General features: G+C 37.3%; 3 protein-coding genes across 7 annotated transcripts; 2 read left to right on the top strand and 1 right to left on the bottom strand.

Annotated features, from left to right (window-relative positions):
• Positions 1-1,137: 1,137 nt before the first annotated feature.
• LOC121802216 lies at positions 1,138-4,646 on the top strand. 4 transcript variants are annotated; one of them, XM_042201830.1, is made up of 7 exons: positions 1,138-1,212; positions 1,542-1,611; positions 2,187-2,306; positions 2,391-2,469; positions 2,643-2,729; positions 3,849-3,911; positions 4,392-4,646. In XM_042201830.1, exons 2-7 carry the CDS (start codon positions 1,556-1,558, stop codon positions 4,461-4,463), a joined length of 477 nt encoding a protein of 158 aa, XP_042057764.1. In that variant the 5' UTR covers positions 1,138-1,212; positions 1,542-1,555; the 3' UTR covers positions 4,464-4,646. The 4 variants fall into 4 exon arrangements, with proteins under 4 accessions (XP_042057764.1, XP_042057766.1, XP_042057765.1 ...); XM_042201832.1 differs by having other exon boundaries at positions 1,180-1,212; positions 1,550-1,611; XM_042201831.1 differs by lacking the exon at positions 1,138-1,212 and adding an exon at positions 1,245-1,372.
• Positions 4,647-4,860: 214 nt separating this feature from the next.
• LOC121804795 (protein root UVB sensitive 6-like) lies at positions 4,861-10,487 on the bottom strand. The gene is made up of 13 exons (XM_042204472.1): positions 9,893-10,487; positions 9,041-9,139; positions 8,810-8,923; positions 8,465-8,536; positions 8,257-8,367; positions 8,059-8,178; positions 7,450-7,551; positions 7,264-7,336; positions 6,846-6,929; positions 6,637-6,701; positions 6,363-6,464; positions 6,117-6,278; positions 4,861-5,345 (listed from the first exon to the last, which is right to left on the bottom strand). The coding sequence occupies exons 1-13, from the start codon at positions 10,253-10,255 to the stop codon at positions 5,280-5,282; spliced, it is 1,533 nt and encodes a 510-aa protein (XP_042060406.1). The 5' UTR covers positions 10,256-10,487; the 3' UTR covers positions 4,861-5,279.
• Positions 10,488-12,676: 2,189 nt separating this feature from the next.
• LOC121805835 (CLP protease regulatory subunit CLPX2, mitochondrial-like) lies at positions 12,677-17,958 on the top strand. 2 transcript variants are annotated; one of them, XM_042205852.1, is made up of 15 exons: positions 12,679-13,465; positions 13,553-13,614; positions 14,367-14,473; positions 14,641-14,720; positions 14,858-14,908; positions 15,147-15,221; positions 15,307-15,384; positions 15,586-15,642; positions 15,998-16,068; positions 16,146-16,242; positions 16,387-16,491; positions 17,055-17,117; positions 17,193-17,315; positions 17,476-17,634; positions 17,729-17,958. In XM_042205852.1, exons 1-15 carry the CDS (start codon positions 12,791-12,793, stop codon positions 17,798-17,800), a joined length of 1,875 nt encoding a protein of 624 aa, XP_042061786.1. In that variant the 5' UTR covers positions 12,679-12,790; the 3' UTR covers positions 17,801-17,958. The 2 variants fall into 2 exon arrangements, 1 of the variants encoding a protein (XP_042061786.1); XR_006051541.1 differs by lacking the exon at positions 17,729-17,958 and having other exon boundaries at positions 12,677-13,465; positions 17,179-17,315; positions 17,476-17,615.
• Positions 17,959-19,372: the final 1,414 nt, after the last annotated feature.

Here is a 19,372-nt window from a genome sequence, read left to right as displayed (position 1 = left end):
TGAAAATTAGTTATATTCATAAAATATAAAATATTTAATTATGATAAATTTGAGATATATGTTTAAACTCAATCATAAACATGATCAAATGCTAATATTTGAGATATTTCATAAATATTTTAATGCATGTTTTAAAAATTTAAATATTTTATAGTGAATTTGAAGTTTTTAATTTATTTATCAATTATTATATTAATGAAAAATTTATATATCATTTGTATATTTAATATAAAATTGAAAGTTATTTTTTTTAGTTATCGATACTATAAAATTAATCAATGAAGTGTCGAATTAGGAGTAAAAATAGAATAATAGAAATTTTATCGGGTTTTCGGGTCTGGCCCTAATGGGTTGCGGGTTAATCGGGTGCGGGCTAATCAGGTTTTAATTTTATGGGGCTATAAATTTCCGGCCCTAACCCTATAAATATGACGGGCTATTCGGGTCAGCCCACGGGTTGCGGGCTAAACTGACATCCCTACTGACGTGGTGTCATCCCGCTTGGCTCGCTGACGTGGAAACGTTGGTGGTCTAAAAGGAATTAGACTAGCATTGGGTCGAACCCAAGCACCGTGCCCACGACCAGGCCCAAAGAAAAGTCCAAAGACCAATTGCCAAGATCCAAGTCCACGGGCTCGAGGCTCGCGTGTGCACTCGTGTGAGCGCGTGTGGGCTCTACGTAATAATTCTTCTTATTAAATACTAGTTTAATAAGTTTGTCACTTCCAAATAATTAACTCTCTTGATTAATCTCATGGTTTCTCTCTTAACTCATTTAATTAAATCACATTTTTGTCCAATTTTAATCTATTATTTCTCACTCACCAGGAATCGAATTTGAGAAAATAAATATACCACGGCCATCTACTCCGGGGGTAGATTGACGTTTTATCATTTAATTTCACAAAACTAAATGTCTCATTGACTTTATTCTTGGTCAAAACCCTTTGACTGGACACACGATTCCAACATATGTATATGCATGATTAATATTTACGTGTATATGCATGATTAATATCTCGTAAAACTAATTCAATTGTAAATTTCTTGGAGAAATTTACAAATATGTATATGCATAATTTCTTTTTATTTTTTATTTTTAAAAAAATCAATAATGACTCTGCATCGACCTTTGAGATTACTTGAAATATTTAATAAAAAAAATACTTGAACTGTAATCTAGCTTGCCGCCGCCGTCGTCGCTCTCTTTAGGTATGTCTATTACGTGTCTACAGTTGCGTAATCTATCGCATATTCGCATTCCCCAAGTCCTGCTATCTAAAATTATAGGGAATAGTTTGGTTTGGCTGAGCTGAGCTGAGCTGAACTTCCAGAAAATTTTAAAAATTGAGACGATATGTGCTAGTTGGGGGTAATCCAAAGTTGCATAATCCATCGCATTCTCCAACTCTTGTTACCCATTTGGCTATCTGTCATTTTTTGCGATATTAATTTTTGTGAAATTATTCTCAGATATTCATATCCTAGACTTTTTCAAAATAATGTGCTCCGTTTTGCTGATCTTTTTTCTTTATATAAAGTTCTTCAGATCAGAATGGAGGAATCCTCGGTGCTGAACAAGATGTTGCTCAATCTTCGCGCAACGTGCAAGTATGTTACAACCACACTCATCTATGCATCTGTTTTTGCCATGTAAAATTGTTTCTATCCAGAACTCGTGGACATAGTTTAGGGCAATGTAAATAGCTCTAATATTATAGTCTGTTTGATTTTTTATTTAATTGTAATTCGGCTCTCAAATATCGATCATGTTGCTTTTTTGGGGTGGTTCTCAGTACCATATTGCTTTTTATGCTTGGATGCACTTTATTGACCCTCGAGATACATGTGATGTTCTGGTAAAGTTTCGTAATTTTTGCTTCCGAAATCACTCGTTACAAATTAACTATGATCTGTAACTTATGCTAGTGTTAATAGTGCTGTTTCTTTTATTTGTTACATCTCATCATCCTAGCCTTTATCGATGTGACATGTTACATAGAACTCTTTATCTGTGTGATGTATGCATATTTGTGATGTTTTCTTTTGGTTACTTTTTGAAGTATACGTGCAAGTTTTTGCATAGTGCGGGAGATGTAACTGATGCATTAGATCCGTATTTTCTGCTTATTGTTTGGTTGGTCATCCAAGTTAATGTTTTTGTGCATTCTTGTATAACCTGAAAGGTACTATACTGGATATCCAAGGGATCTAGGACCATCAAGAGTTGTTCATTTTACCTCGGAGCGTGAATTTGTACAGCTTCTCCACCAAGGTCACCCTGTGGTTGTTGCATTTACCATAAAGTAATTTGTAAACCTTCTTACTTTGTAGTATTGTTTTATGGAAGTGATGCACTAATTCATGATTAAAGTTTTTGACTGCTGCAGATGTAACCTCACCAAACGTCTAGATAGAGTACTGGAAGAAGCTGCAGCAGAGTTCTATCCTCATGTAAAATTTATGCGTGTAAGTAACCACTGATCTTCATCATTTTTAGAAGATAGTGGCCTTTGTACAAGGTTCAAGGTTGTATGTCAGTGAATTTCTGGTTATTCATGTAATATTCCATTACAAAATTAAGCTGATAGAGTATTTCTTTGATATTGATATAATGCATTAAATTAGTTATCTCTGCTTAGGTTGAGTGCCCAAAGTATCCTGGATTTTGCATAACACGCCAAAAGACGGAATATCCCTTCATAGAAATATTTCACAGTCCAGAACAGGTGGGTGCTGTTATTCATCTTTCATACTGTATTAATATGTGAATGCTCTTTAAGAGAACACCGTTGCTGAAGTTTTTACTAGGAGTCTAGTGGAACGTTTTCTCATGTAATTTATGTTTTGCTTAATGAGCAATTGGCATATGTATTTGTCCATCTCTGCTTAGTATTAGCTACTTTTCATGCTGATCTTATTTTTAGATAAGGAACTCCTGGACCATAATCAGTATCAAGTTTCCAAATTCCAATTTTGGAAGAACAATGCTCCGTTGGGTGGCACTTTAACTAGAAATCAGCTTAGAAAACTAGATATCTACAAGATTCAGTTTAAAATATTCTTTTGACTTGTATGTGAGCTGTTTTCCATCGCCTCATGGTATCTTCCCCACCAATGGAATGTCATCTCCCAATAAAGGAACTTTTTTCTCACTTGACCTCCTGTAAAGCAACCTTGTTCTTGCTTTGCTGCATTTGTAAGTTCATATATAGTTAGGTGAGAAATAAAGAAAAACCTATAGTTGGTCCTGTGATGAGATGCAATTGTTTGCTGCCAAGTCTGCCATAGAAAAGTGTGTTCGAATTTAGAATTAACACGTAATTACTTGAAACACATAGGTGCCACTTACAAACGGAAATTGTCATTTGTTATATGCTATAGGAAACATCCACAGTTCTTATTTTTCGTATAAACTATCCAAAAAAATGTATTTATGTGCTGGTCCACCCTTTTCCCTTGTAGTTGAATATTTTTGTCTACCCCTTTATTAACTAAGTTTAAACAATGTTAGGTTTGGTTTTCTGTAAATTGGCAGAATTAGGTTCAACTTTCTTTAGAAACAGTGTCTTTATAATTCATTGTCTAACTAGGTTTCTTTGGTAATACTTAGTGCCACATAAGGAGATGGTTTTACTTTCTTCTTATCTCTGTATTTTATGGCGTCATATTGCTATCTTGTTCATTATGTGATTCATCAAATGCTGAAAGTTTTACCTAAAACCTCCATTTATATGCAACTTAAAATGCTTTGGCAAAGTTAAGGAACAGGTTTCTCATCTGTAATGCTGTCATGAAGCTTTGGTTTTTGTCTTCGAATGTAATGAGCCACTGGTAATATCTTGCAGGCAGCTGATCAAGTGAAGGCTGTTGATCCAAATATCACAAAGTACGCTGTCAAAGTTTTACCCGTAAGTATTTCTAGTTGTTTTTTGTCATACCTAAGGTTTTTATGTTTGGCTCAATATGACAGTAATCGAATTTGTGAAATTCAAACACTTAGGGTTCACAATGTCCCTGTAATCTGTATCCTTTTTCTTTTCAGAATCTGTTAGAACAGTGTTTGTTATCTTAGCATTAGTAGTGCATCCAAGTTATCGCTAGACAGGAAATGTTAATATCAGTTGAAATCCTAAACTATTAGCGTTTTCATGAAAACGTCCCAAACTATCAATAATTAATAGTAAAAGGATTAAAGTATTCGAAAAGCAACAAAAATGTCCTGCTGCTCAAGTTGGTCAAGTCAGAGGTTAGCAATATTAATAGTCTATGACATTTTTTATGGAAACCTAATAATTTAGGATTCAAATGAATATTTAACCTGGAAGAAAATGTGTTTAACGTTTCTGATAACCTTCTGAAGTCTTTGCTGTGTTTTTATTTTGTTACAGTTCAACTATGATGTCAGTGCCTATGGATTCAGAGAGTATTTCAAGCGCAACGGGATAAAGTCTTCCGACTGAAGTGTGTGGATGTAGATTGTAGATCTCTTTCTTGACAATGCAGAATTTATCTTTTGGTCTGTCCAAAATAATACTATTTCCATAGTTTCGTATATCCATTTGTTGATCTCTCTTGGCAATAAGTAGAGCATCTCGTGAAAAATTTATCCAACAATCATGAATATATGATGCCTATTTAAGATAGTATTATACATCTTTTTCGGAGAACGTAGATATCATTAAATAAAATCATTTATGCAAATTTACCGACCTAATTTTATGTCAAGTTACAAGTCTATTTATACAAGAAAAAATGGAAATGCATAACACACTTAAAATGGAAATGTGGACAAGATTATGTAAAAGGCTGCATGCATTATTATAATTGATGAAGAGCAATCTCACCATACAAACTAGATTGAGCCAATTATAATACTAAATTAATTAAATAGTAGTATTACAAACAGATTATGATGCTAACGAGATTACGCCCAACTGAGGTAACTGACAAATCCATATGGATCATGTGATAAAGTAAAATATATTGGCAAACACAAAATCTGCACCTATATAATTAACCCAACCCACCCTCTCCCCCAGCTTCAGCATATCATAATAGGCTTCATGGCTCTAAACAAACTTACGTCATTAGTTGTTTTTTTCAAGAATATTGCAGAAAACGGGATGCGACTGAGTATCCCTGATTCGGCAACAGCACTACCTTGCTCATAGCCCAAAGTTCCGACAACATTCAACCCGATTATAAGCAAGAAAGTGACTGGATCCCTTTGCATCCTTCTCTGAGCTTTTACAGTCTCTAAAGGTCCCACATGAAGCCTAACTTGACAGTTCACATAGCCGTGCTCTGCCAGGATTTAGTAGTGATTCAGACATGACCCAACCCTGAGAGAACAGGAAAATATCAGCAGCCATTTTGTAACAAGCAGGGTAATTAATGCTTTGAAATAAACTAAAACGCCTCCTAGCAATCATCTCCAAGGATCTCAATATTCAATTCACAAGATTAAGGGACCACTTCTTATAGTTAATATGGCACATCTCTAAGCACGTCAAGGCAAGAGCGTAAAAAGGCCATCAAAACCGTGGAATTTCTGTACCAATTTAAATAAATTTCACAAGTAATCAAGAATTGATGAATATTTGCATTCAGCCGACACTTATCTATGTATTTATTCCGCCACTCTATAGGCCCTCGGACCCGAAATAATTGTCAGCATGCAATGGTCAATAATTGAAAAATTATTTGCAACCAGCTAACAATGAATTTATCAAGCATCAACTATTTGTTTAAGGACAGTAACTTCAACAACATCCACCACAAATCCCACCTGTTTTCTACATCCAACAATAACATGAATAATCATTATGCTAGCTGCAACATCAGCTTTCCAACTGGTAAGGATTATATTAAGTTCAATTTTCTTGATCTTTTGTATACACATCGTAGCTTAGAAACTTGAAATACCAAGTACCAAATAGCTATAGAGCCGCTTACTTGAGATCCAACTTATAATCTCTAATTTGTTTATCCAAGTATATTTCATGGAATAATATCATCATGCATGAGTTTCGAAAGAAATACAGATTTACTAAATTCTTGAAGCATTTCAGTATATTCATTTTGGACCTGCTCTAGAATAGGTGGCGTGTTACCTGTTCTTTAACTTTTGTCTTAAACGGCTCATATAGAGCTGACACCAACTTGTATGATTCTGCAATCTGAGATTGTAGATCACCCAGTGAAAGACGGTCTTGTTTTTTTGAGGATTGCTGGCTCTGATTGGATGATTGAACTATGTGAAGCAGCACATGAGCCTGTAGTACAATGGGAATTTAGCCAAGAGTTCTAACATTTACTTTTATTACAAGATCAAGTGATCAACAGATCCAAAATCTTACATGAAAAGCCGCTTTCAGAATATCATCAGACTTTGCTTGATTCTTGAACAAGGCATAGATATTGCCCTTTGAAGGATTATAAGTCACTATGTATTGCTCTTTCTGTGATCCAAGTAAATTTGATTGGCAACTTGTAAGTATAAGTTACAAATTATAGCCAATCCAGATCATGAACACAAATCAGCAGGCACACATACAATCTGACTATAAAAAGGCATCCCCAACGAAATTGAAACTTGACATGTTAATCAATTTCACATGACATGCACTATACCTCAAAAATGGGCTCCAAAGCAATATATGAAATAGGGTCTTGGAATGCATCTTTGAACCTTGGTCCTGCAAATTTAGAAGAATATATTCTTCATCTAAATCTTTGGACCTAGGATGTGAATGCTTGGGGGATGCAAGAAGTGTACATGTGTTTGGATCTGTGTCTGTGAGTGGGTTGTGAATAGAGAAAGGGAGTGAGAGAAGCACTACCAAGAACAATAGGTCTATGCTGTTTCCATGGGGGAATGAAAATATTCTCCATCAAATTTCCCTCTTGCAAACTTGGAACACACCCTGATATTAAAGCATAAAACAAATATGAAAAAGAATCACATGTTTTACCATATTCACAGATATCTTTGCTAATGTAGAAATCTAATTATCAAGCAAAAGATATGTGATTGGGTCTGTCTGACTTAAACAATCTTGTTTTGTCTAACATGAAGCAATAAAAAGGCAATTGCAGGCATTGTGATTGCTGGAAATACCAGGGAATCGAAGGGCCAAATACCATTTTAAGCCAATTTTATTAACCCCATCTCTCCCAAATTCCAAAATTAGATCTTGTTGAATGAGAAAGTTGTGTAATGAGCAAAGAAGAATAGGAGAGACAAGGTAATCATCTTACCCATTTTTAGAAAGGATTCTGCTGCCACAGTGAATCGTGCACGATTTAGTGTATGCAAAACAACAGATTTCACCTGGAAAAATACAACAGCTTCTATCAATACTCCTTGATAGAGAACATAGAGTAATTAAGGAATGGAAGAGGATTTGACTAGAGAGGTAGATTGATATATTCACATCACAGAACCTCTTTATAAGAGCTAAGGATATATCCACAGGAGAGCAGACCAAATGTGGTGAACAAGGATGGGTTTCTTTTAGCAATCATTATGCTGAGTCCAGTTCCAAGCTGCATAAAGAAAATGCTCAAAATTAGTTAGAAGTACAAGTCGGAAAAGAACTGCTTAAGCAAGCATCATAAAGAAACAGAAAGAGTGATATTGCAAATTCTACACCCCACAAGCGTGATATGGACAATGCATTGAGACAGGATCACATTGCCCAGTTCCATATCAGGATAGAGCAAATAATAGCCCTTCATTCATTTCAATTGATATATCACTGAAACAGAACCAGATCTGAACAAATGTACTACTTAAATTACTACATCAGTTTTGAGCTGGCCTGGAATGATGCATTGATAGTCAGAATGGAATAACCACAACCATAGAGTGCTATATTATGCAAAACACAAGAAAGCAGCATGACGTATTTTTCGGAAAATGCAGTTTACATATAATATGCTAACTTGTAACAAAATATGCAAGAAATGCATCCTTCAGTAGGCTTGGTGATGAGGGATTAAGTTGCATAAGATAAAGATTTCACTCAATGTTAACATGAACAACAAGCATACCAGATCTGCTATATTTCCAACACATTCTCCCTTTGCAGTGACATCTCCTATATTTTCTCCTTTGGCAAAGGCTTTGTATATTGGTGTTCGAGTCGAAGTTGATGTCACCGCAGCAACATTCTATAAGAAAACAAGGAACACGTATGAAATTCATTTTTTTTAAGTGCTGCTAGATATTAATGTATTAACTAGACAAACCTTAACAACATTAGCAGCACATGCTAATGGAAGAAATAGATGGGGAACAGCTGCAGTTGCCAACTCTACTCCAGCTCCCAACTCCATAAGGAGATCGCCAGCAAACCTCAGCTGTATGAAGTTCAAGACATAAGATAATGAAGAGTTAACTAGCAGAACTTTAACATCATATTCCACTCTTTCACCACCAATTTCTAACAATTGTTACCTGCTTCAAGTCATAATCAAACTTCTTCCCTTGTCGAGCAAAGAGCATCTTCCCGACCCGCCCAGCACCATCCTAGGTAAATCACAGTTTCTGATGTTAACTTCTAAAAGCTGGCATCACTATAAGAGAAATCTTGAAGGTTCAGACATTAGTAGGTGCTGTCAATGCTGTTTAAGGGAAAAGCTTTTAAAAAGTAAAAAACATAAGTATGTTCTGGCAATGCCATAAGGGAAGAGCTTTTAACAGCTCAACTAATAGCTTTGAGTTTTTGCATAATTTTAATGTTTTATGCAGAAAAATTGTTCTGACATACTATAAATGGCTCATCCGACTTAGCATGTGTACCTTGAGAATCCAATTGATAGCTACAGCACCTGGTGCGGATCTATTTCGGGAGACTCCAAGTGAACTCAGGAGGGTTTGTGTGGTGAATACACCCATGGCACCACCAAAGAAGTGCTACAACCAAAACAACATCACTATCACCATACTGGGGTGGCTGTATATGGTAAACAGTCCAATGGTGAAGGAAACTGCAATGTTGCTACCAATTCCATTATCTATCAGCAAAAGTACCTTTAACGCTCTCCAAGTCATGTACGGCACATAGGAAGGTGTGACACTGTCTGGAAAACCTTCAGGAACAACGTAAGATCTTATGAATGTTATCAACTCCTGCAAGGCGAACAACACATCTTAAGTAAAGAGGCAACTTAACTCGTGATCAAAGGTTTTGCTTTTTCTTTTATGGTTTCACCAATGCAGTCTCGGTTCCCCACTATGTTTTCTTCTTAATTGCCACTTGACAAATATTTACAGATGACCTTCAACGTGTTCACGCGCCTAATACTGCAGTTATATATACTCCCATGTTTGGCTTTTGTTATTCACAGTTAAGACTGAAGCCCGACCCTATATTTCACATTACGACTGAAAAAAATAATTTACTGGCAGCAAGTACATAGCGATCCCCAAATTATTGGATTTAAATAGTTATATTTATATAGTAACTTACTCCCTCAGTCCCAAAATAATAGTCACATTTCGCCATTATAGACCATCCCACAAAATTAGTTCACTTTCGATTTTTGGAAATCTTTTCACCACACTTTACACTACCAATTACTTCAATTACATATCCCCAAAGTCCCTACTTTTAGGAGACGGAGGAAGTATATCACACTGAATAAGCCATTAACACTGCGTCTTATTTACTACTGGAAAAAAGTTTTGTTACATCAGCGTAAACAACATATACATTCACTAATATCTCAATGCTAACTCCAGAAAAATAAACTTAAGTTACGGTAAACTCATCAAATAAAGTGAAAGCGGGAGTATGACTCTTTCTAATGCATTCTTTTTGCAGCCAACCCGGACTTAAAGAGGAAGATGAATCGAAAATAACACCAAATAGATAATACTTACATCGGCAGGTGACAACGGAGTCTGCAAGCAGACAGAGCGAATGGAATTGTTCTTCAGTGGTTTTAAAGCAACACTCCTTGCACCGACGTTGTCATCGGCGAAGTACTGCCATCGTCTGCCATCAATCTCCTCGCAGCAGATCAACCTCAAGCTCGAATTCAAAAACTGATCGTCGGCTAGGCCGCCGAAGCTAGAATCCTTGAGCAGCGGCAGCTCCTGAGGCGCCGCAGCCACCGGCGAGGGAGACGGCGGAGGCGCCGAGGCAAGGTTGGCGCTGATGCGAAGCGTCTCGCGTACTAGGAGGCGCGTCTCGGAGGAGGTCAGGGTTTGCGAGGTGGAATTTGAGGGGTTCTTCAGCTTCATTGCGCCCAAACAAAGTAGAGATTCGAGATCAAATTTTACGGAGCACAACTATGATGTGTGTGTATTGTAAAGAGAGAGAGAGAGAGGGAATGGGGCTAAATAGAGAAATTCGGAAGCTATGTTTAGGTGCGGAGAGTAAGAGAGATTTTCTTGTGAATTTGTAGTTTATGCTCAGCTCTGCTCTCTCTTCTCTCTTGAGGAAGAGAGATTGAGAGAGCCACAGCCCACAGGTAGTGTAGGGAAGGGGTTTTTTTCTATTTTTGTTCTAAACCACAACTATCATTCCGCGTTTGTACTAGACTTTTTTTTTGTTCCGAATTTGGGAGAAACGCATGACCCCTTTTAATGAGACGCATGACGATTATGCGTCTTTCATAAAGACGCATGTGGTGTGTCTTTCATAAAGACGCATGAGGGTCATGCGTCTCTCTTTTTTTTCCGTTATTTTTTAACGACGCATGAGGGTCATGCGTCTTAGGGAAAGACGCATCTTCCTCATGCGTCTTCTTTTTTTTTTAAATTTCACCAACGACGCATGAGCGTCATGCGTCTTAGGGAGAGACGCATGAGCGTCATGCGTCTCTAACTTGCTTAAATCAGTGCCCAAGGCAGAATAGGCAGAATACGCGAGAGAAAGAGAGGAAGACAAAACTTGTGATTTCCTTGGCGATTTCTTGGCGATTCCCTTCATATTTAGGTAAGTTTCCTTCAATCTTTCAACATTGCTCCCGTATTTGTTGTTTATTTGCATATTATTAGGGTTTGTGATAAATTTACTGTATACTTACTATATTAGGGTTTATTGAAAAAAATTGTCTTTAATTGTTGTTGGTTTGTATATATATTTTTGCAGAAATCATGCAAGTATTCGTGAGTTTATATTGGGGTGGTAGAATATATCAACTTCCTCAAGTGGGCATTTGTTATGATCCTCCTCGTGCGAGAGCTTCCATCGTATTGGATTCATGTGTTTCATTATCTGAATTAGTTGCAATGATATGTGCTAAGATAAGAATAGATTCAAACCAACACTTCATCGAAATATCTTGGAGGCATTGTTTCTTGGGTACCGGTACGAGTTATGTATGTACTGCGGTTGACAGTGATCAAAGTGTGTTTTTTATGTTCAATGCGGCTCTAAATTCTACTCGGCATATTGAATTATTTGTTGAGTATTCGTTTGTTGGAAATGCCTTCATCCCACCAATTGTTGATCATGGTGTTGGATCATCTACGAGGTTTGAACCTTTGAGCATGGATTGCGGTATGAATGAGCAAACAGATGTTGCAGATGCCTTCGTCCCAAGTCTTACTTTCAGTCATTCGGACTTTAAATACTTGGGTTGTTCCCTCTTTCATGAGTTTATTTGAAATGTGATTTTTTTGCATATTTAAGACGGACGGGTCTTCGGGTCCATACAATAAATGTCCGCTAGAACTTGAAGTCTCCATCTAATCTAAGTACATATTCACAAAACAACAATTACAAACTCACAATGGCATGTACAAATAACATAATATAACAAGAGAACAACAAGTGATAGAGGGTTGCAAGTGCAATGTGTTAGGTTATAGAACAGTTTTTAGAAGGCCTGATAATTCACTTGTACACACCTAATCTTATTTTTTTGTTCCGGTTAGTCTTCACTTATTTTAACCAAATTACAACCAAAATCACAACACCAATCATCTCAAACATACCAATAATATACAATACAATGAATTTACCCACTAAAATCCATTACAATTAACTAAACAACAAAAAAATCGACCAAAATGGAGCTATTTGTTATAAACCCTAATTTACAAACATTAGGAGAATTCTAAACAAACTATTCAAATTAACAACAATTAAGGAAGGAAGGTTGAAGGATTGAACGAAAATTACCGGAACACGAGTGGAAATCGTCTTCTTCGCCGAATCACAAAGGAAAAATCGCCAAGTTCGTTGTCTCTCTTTCTGTTTGCGTGAATGAGGAGGCTACTGCCTTCGCTGCTGCTTTAATTCGAAATTGGAGACGCATGAGCCTCATGCGTCTCTTCCTAAGACGCATGACGCTCATGCGTCATCCGTGAAATTTAAAAAATATAAAAGACGCATGAGGGAGATGCGTCTCTCCCTAAGACGCATGACCCTCATGCGTCGTTAAAATAAAACGGAAAAAAAAGAGATGCATGACCCTCATGCGTCTTTATGAAAGACACATAATCGTCATGCGTCTCATTAAAAAGAGACGCATGAGGGTCATGCGTCTCTCCTAAATTCGAAACAAAAAAAAAAGTCCAGTACAAACGAAGAATGATAACTCTATTCTAGAACAAAAATAGAAAAAACCAGTAGGGAAGGGCAATTTTGAGGGTGACGATGGAGGCACGGAACAAAGGTTAAAACCAATATGTGGCATTCCGGTCTGGTCCGACCCGGTCTAAACATAGCCGAGCGAATTGCGATCATTCACTCACTAACACTGAATTTAGCCTGTTTACGAACATGAAAGCTGCAGAGTGACGGCGGCGGCAGCAGCGGCGCCAATTATGTCAGCAATTTTCCGATGCTCTGCGTCCAAGCTCCGACGCCTAACCAGCACCGCAACCATCACCCTCTTTCACCATCGTTCCGCCGCCAATCCACTCCTCCCCCGCTCCAACCAAACTCCACTCCTCAGGCTCGCGAAATTAGGGTTCCAGGAGCGCCAGAAATGGGACGGAAGCTCCGATAACTACGACCAAATCAAAGCGGAGGTCAATTGCCCTCGATGCTCCAAGCCAATGACTGTGCTCTTTTCCAACCGCCCGCTCTCCATCACCGCCGGCGAGAACGGCATTTACCAGGCTGTTAACATGTGCTGCCATTGTCGCACGGCCTACTATTTCCGGCCCTTCAAGCTGGAGCCGCTGCAGGGAAGTTTCATCGAGATTGGGAGGGTTAAGGATGGTAGAGAGAATAATAGGGATATGGTAGGGAAAAGCGGGAAGAACGGTGTGAAGATTTGGGAGAAGTTGAGGTCTTATAGCAGCGTTGAGAACAATAATGATGCTGGCAGCTGTGGTGTTCATGAAGATGGTGATCGTGGCCGGGAGGAGGATTCTGCAGCGAGTGTAGGTTTGGTGGAGGAGGTGACAGAAGTGAGGCAAGAAGTATTGCCAACGCCCAAGGAGATATGTAAGGTGCTTAATGAATTTGTTGTCGGGCAGGAGATGGCGAAAAAGGTCTGCTTTTGCTGTGCGTTTTCATTAGAAATGTTGCGGTCACGGATTCATCCCTTGGCATCTAAGTAAATCTATCTTATATGACAGGTGCTTTCTGTTGCTGTTTATAATCACTACAAAAGAATAAACCATTCCTTGGTGAAGAAAGAGTGAGCAATATATCTCTGTTTAATCACCACTTCTGTTATGTAATCTAAGAAAAGCTTCAAATGTGGGTAACTCTATGGATATGTACAATGTCTCATTTCATTTTGATGTTACATTTAGCGAGAAGAAGCTACAAGTATCATGTTAACAACACTTTTGTTAGTAGTTATTAGGAGGTTGTATTCTGATAAGTGAAATCTTTATTTTGAAGCAACTTATGTTAATAACTAGGATGATTTGGCCTCCTATTACTTTGAAAATATTGTTGCACTAGTTACTAACTTGCCATGAAAAATAATTTAAGATTTCTAGAGTAGGGTAGCGTTTTATTTAAAACATTAACCTTGTTACAGTTGATGGTCTGTATCACATGTTAACCTTGCTTCCCTAATCTAATCACCAATTTTCTTAATTTATTTAACACTTTTGGATGTATTTCATATACTTCTTTGATAGATCACAATTCTTTCAGTTATAAGATTAAAAGAAATGCATAATATTTTGTGTTTCATTCTTATTCTATGTTCTGGTCTTTGGGTTGCGACTTAAGCAAAAAAATGGTTTGCTGTCTAACATTGTTATCATATCAGTCTTCAGAACTGTTTGCATAAGTCAATGCTTTCTAGAATATCTTGAGTAAAATATATGCACTCATTTGATATTTGATCAGATCAGTCCAACTAATGCGTATTCTGCAAATATTTAGGATGAATCTTTTGCATGTTGTTCACCATTTTTGTTGTTCTATTATCAGGGCAGGTTCTGAATCAGCTCCTACTGAGTCTGAACAAGATTGCTGCAATGATGATACTGTTGAGCTGGAGAAGAGCAATGTCTTATTGATTGGCCCAACGGGCTCAGGCACGATATGTAGAGTTTTGATTTTATGAACAAAAGTATTCAGTGGCTTAATTTTTTTTTTATTTAGCAGCAGAATTTTAGATCTTTCCATTGTGGTTGGTAGAGATATTGTGCATGATGCCGGAGCATCATTCTGATTTATCCTTCTTTCCTTGACTGAAGAACAGGAAAGACATTGCTTGCAAAAACACTTGCCCGGGTTGTGAAAGTACCTTTTGTCATAACGGATGCAACTTCATTAACACAGGCAGGTTTGAAGTTTGGTACAGTGTCAATTCTTGATTATTCTTGACTACTTGCTGGTATGTATTTGTTGCACTCCCTATTGGCAACTATGCCCATGAATAATTTATCCTCTCACTATGTGTTTGCATGCATGTCCAGGCTGGTTATGTTGGGGAAGATGTGGAATCCATGCTGCACAAACTACTCATGGTAATATATTTAATTGGTTACTAGATATTAATATGCATCAAGATTTTCAAGTATGCTGTACAACAGAGCATCTACTCACTCTTGTTGGCGTGTTTAGAGACTAGTGTACACTTCAGCATACATGATTTAGCGCTTGGTTCTAGAAGTTAAAAATAGCATAGGGATATTTGATAGCATCTATGCTTCCCTGCTTGAAGGTTCCAGTGAAACATTTAGTGTTCTTATTATTACCTTACAGGCTGCTGACTTTGATATTGAAGCAGCTCAGAGAGGAATTGTATACATCGATGAAGTTGACAAAATAACAAAGAAGGTATGGGAGATCTCAACAATAATATTGTCAGAGTAACTGATTTCATTATTTATTGATGTACTTTTTCATTGGAAGTTTTGTGTAGGCAGAGAGCTTAAATACTGGTAGAGATGTATCTGGAGAGGGTGTTCAGCAAGCTCTACTAAAAATGCTTGAAGGAACTGTTAGTAACTCTTCTTTTGTGTGAATATTGTTGTTACATTTAATCCTTCGGTATGGAAATTATTCTGTATCTGGATTAGGTTTGCTACAACTTAAACTATTTCTAAACCTCTTTTTATTGTCTTTACAAATATTGAGTTTTGAGAGTAGAATGGCTACCTTTTTTTTAAATGCTGAAAATGACGATATCTTTTTTTTCTAGGTTGTCAGTGTTCCTGATAATAGATCCCCAAGGCATTCACAGCGTGACAGCATTCAGGTATCCAGGAGCTGAGTTTGCCTCAGTTGAAATATCTATGCCTTTTTATTTTTTACAAGCAGGTCGGGTCTGATATCAATTACTAATAATCACCCATTATTGATCATAATATTTAGTTAACTCTGTCCGGTACTATTAACTTTTCCTTTACAAGTTCGTCATTACTTCTTGATTTTGAGGTCTCTTGGGCTCTAAATTTGGTATGATACATTTTGTTCTGTTGTAACATGTAGATAAATGTAAAGTTTTATTGGAAACACAAACAAAATTAATCTAATTTTATGTTTTCCTCATTAAGTTTTACATGAGCATAACTGATTATGAATAGTTTTACATGGTTTCCTAAATCTGGCAGATAGATACAAAAGATATCCTCTTTATATGTGGTGGGGCTTTTGTTGACCTGGAGAAGACCATTTCAGAGAGGTAGTCTTATTGGTCAAAGCTTTTGATTGTTGATATTTCATATGCCAACTATATCAGCACTTTTTATTTTCCCCCAGGCGACATGATTCCTCAATTGGTTTTGGAGCCCCCGTTCGTGCTAATATGAGGCTTGGTGGACTAAATATTACTGTAGCCTCATCACTATTGGAATATGTGAGAACTGATCCGGGTTTTGATGTCAACATTCTCTTTTCACTTTTTTTCCAAATATTTAGTGCTTGAATTGGAATACATTTTATTCATGCCTATAGTATCTGGACTATGGAGAGTTGTCTTACAATGCTTTTGGCACTGCAGGTAGAGAGTAGTGATCTTACTGCATATGGTCTCATACCTGAATTCGTTGGGCGATTTCCCGTTATAGTGAGTTTGTCAGCTCTCGATGAAGACCAACTTGTACAGGTTTTCTTATTCTTTTACTTTATGTTGTAATCTGTTCTTATGCCTCTTTGCGTAGCCTGGCATTTGTATGCTCTCCAAGCTTTATGTATCTTGAATGTATAAAGAGAGTAAATGCACTGTTTTGATACGAGTAGAGTTGGAAATAGTTATAAATAAAAAAAGCAAGAGTCACTTTTGGGATTAAGAATACTATCAAAAACTATAGTTTTGAAAACCCAGAAAATAGCTAAGAGTTTTGGTACTCCATTCTGGAAACACTAAAAAGCATAAAAGATCCATTTCTATTTTGTAGTCTAGTAATCTATATATGCAGTACCACTACAGTTTAATGAAATCAGTAACTGATACCTTTGAACCTGGATATTACAACCGAGAGAGAGGGCGAGAAAAAAAAGAGTCAATTGGATATCTCTTGGAATCACCTCTATGTGAACTGTGAAAGCTTCCATAATCAAACTCCTCTGTTGTCTATCTGATTCTTTCACAAAAGTTCATATCATCAAAATATAGTACTATCTAATTTGACAGTTTATTGCATCTGAATAGTGGAGTTGCTTATTTAGGTTCTTTCGGAGCCAAAAAATGCTCTATGTAAACAGTACAAGAGGATGTTCAGCATGAATAATGTAAGTTACAGTCAACTATACATTCATGCCTGATACAGATGGATCTCTAATTTTGACCAAGCACTTGAGTCATAGGTCCAGTTGCAGTTCACAGACGATGCAATGAGATTAATTGCAAAGAAAGCAATAGCCCGGAATACTGGTGCACGTGGTTTGAGAGCCATACTAGAAAACATTCTGACTGAGGCAATGTTTCAGGTGTGCGGAAGCTGATGCTGCTCATTTCTTCTATTTGCAATACTTCCATGTAGCCATGCAACCACAAACTACAAGATGCTTGTTTTTGCTTACTATCCAAAGAGCACAAAGAGCAAGTTCTGAATGTAACATACCTAACTTGAAATATTATGTATTACAGGTCCCAGATGCCAAATCGGGAAAAGACAAGGTAGATACAGTTTTGGTTGATAAGGAAGCTGTGGGTGCACCACATGCGCCTGGATGTGGAGCAAAATTGCTTTTTTCAAACCACGGGATGGAAGAAACTCCTGAACACGCAGAATCAAGAGATACAAGTGTATGTTCTTTGATTTCTTTCATCTGCTATAGATTTGACTGTGGACTCAATTGGCATGGCTGTGAATAATTGAGCCTTTGGTGTTTTTTGTCAGGACGATGGCAATACTGTTAAGGGAAGCTTGCGTGAACATTTGGAGGATTCATTGCCTGCCATGAGTTTGTAATTTGACAGAATGAAAATGCTCATCGATCTTGTATATATATATATATGCACAAGTCCTGAAAAATCAATAATTCTTGCCATTCTCCTGCCCAATATTTACCATTCCAATATATTGTACGAATAAAAATAATAGAAATCAATGCTCAAAATTCAAAATCACACCGCAACAAAGCCTTCACTTGAGAACGACAATAAGGGGCTGTTCAAGTTGGCTGACATGATATATGCTCAATTTAATCTGATTCGGTTTTGGCACTGTTCCATCGTGGTTTTAATCCTTGAGTTCATTGTGTTCAAGCTTATAGGAATGCTTCCAGAAATACTCATTTTATTTTGTTTGTCAATTTTTTTTAATAATACCCACCATATGCAATTCCAACTCTGCCCTCAATTGAAATGCGTCTCTCCATCGCTACCGGCCACCCCGGAATGGCCGGCATGCTGATAAGATATATCCTCAACATGTATTGCAGTTGGCCTTAGCTCCTTCAAAATCTCCTCAATCCTCCTTCCCCTACTACCCAATTCGCTATTACCCCCCAAATCCTCCCTCAAATCTCCACCAAGTTCACTTTCCCCTGCTCCACCATCACTAATTGTAGAATCCCCAATTCCTGAGACACCAGAGCTAGGGCTTGCACCTCTCTCGGCTGCAACATACAATTGCAAGGCCATCTTCTGCATCAATTTCAACATATTCAAGAATCCATTATCCGAGATGGGGTTAAGCTCTGCTGCAACCCCAGAAGGGTTGCGAAATCGGGCGAAACCCTAACAATTGCAAGGGACGCGTTGCAGGGAGGAAGAGGAAGGAGGGGAGGAGAGGAGGGGTTGGTTTGAGGAAATTCTTTTGGTGATGGTCTTGGAGAAGATTTATCGATGAGGTGGTGTGGGGATTTTTGTGGGGTTGAAGAATGGAGCGGCGGAACGATGAAAGAGGGAACAGATGGGTAAATTGGTAATCTCCATCCATTACTGGATCCGAATTTCGAGACAGGAAATGATATAGCATCTCCTTCGGCTGAATTGGTTTAAGAGGATACCTGAAGTGAACAGTGCGGGTCCGAAAAATAACAACGGGTTTCAGTAGGCTTAAACAAGTATCTTGAACACCCATCAAGTCCAAGATATAAGCCCATTTCTGCTCGTATCAAGCAACTTGAACAGGCCCTAAAGATACTCTCAGCAACGTAAATCGAATCAGAAATCGACAATGCATTTTAATAGCAATAGTTGTGGTATGAGAAAAATTTCCATAGTCTAGATGAGTTGGTATGTACAAGTGAAATTCTAAAAAGGTTATTTATTCATATATATGATAAAAAAATAACTTAAAATATTCTTATTATATTTTACTACTTATTAATTTTTTTCAAGACATTCACAAGATTCTTACGGGCAATCTTAAGCACTCCTCCGTTTTACAAGAATATGAATTTTGTGCTGAACACGAGTTTTAATGCACAATTGGCAAAATAAGAGAGATGTGGAAAGAAAAAATAATAAAGTGGTGTTAGTGGAAAATGAGTTACACCTCAGTAGAGAGAAAATAGTTTCTAAACTTAGAAAGTAC

The sequence above is a fragment of the Salvia splendens genome, chromosome 5, assembly GCF_004379255.2.
Source record: "Salvia splendens isolate huo1 chromosome 5, SspV2, whole genome shotgun sequence".
NCBI lineage: Eukaryota > Viridiplantae > Streptophyta > Magnoliopsida > Lamiales > Lamiaceae > Salvia > Salvia splendens.
This window is presented reverse-complemented; position numbering and strand designations above follow the sequence as displayed.

Bases quoted from the DNA above. Each gene is read 5' to 3' on its own strand.
- LOC121802216 (XM_042201830.1), top strand. From the start codon at position 1,556: ATGGAGGAATCCTCGGTGCTGAACAAGATGTTGCTCAATCTTCGCGCA. The intron at 1,612-2,186 runs GTATGTTACAAC...ATAACCTGAAAG, and splicing joins AATCTTCGCGCAACGTGCAA to GTACTATACTGGATATCCAA. The intron at 3,912-4,391 runs GTAAGTATTTCT...ATTTTGTTACAG, and splicing joins ACGCTGTCAAAGTTTTACCC to TTCAACTATGATGTCAGTGC.
- LOC121804795 (XM_042204472.1), bottom strand. From the start codon at position 10,255: ATGAAGCTGAAGAACCCCTCAAATTCCACCTCGCAAACCCTGACCTCC. The intron at 8,368-8,464 runs GTAACAATTGTT...AACTTCATACAG, and splicing joins TTGATTATGACTTGAAGCAG to CTGAGGTTTGCTGGCGATCT. The intron at 7,337-7,449 runs GTTCTGTGATGT...GTATTTTTCCAG, and splicing joins TCCTTAGCTCTTATAAAGAG to GTGAAATCTGTTGTTTTGCA.
- LOC121805835 (XM_042205852.1), top strand. From the start codon at position 12,791: ATGTCAGCAATTTTCCGATGCTCTGCGTCCAAGCTCCGACGCCTAACC. The intron at 14,909-15,146 runs GTAATATATTTA...ATTACCTTACAG, and splicing joins TGCTGCACAAACTACTCATG to GCTGCTGACTTTGATATTGA. The intron at 17,316-17,475 runs GTGTGCGGAAGC...TATGTATTACAG, and splicing joins TGACTGAGGCAATGTTTCAG to GTCCCAGATGCCAAATCGGG.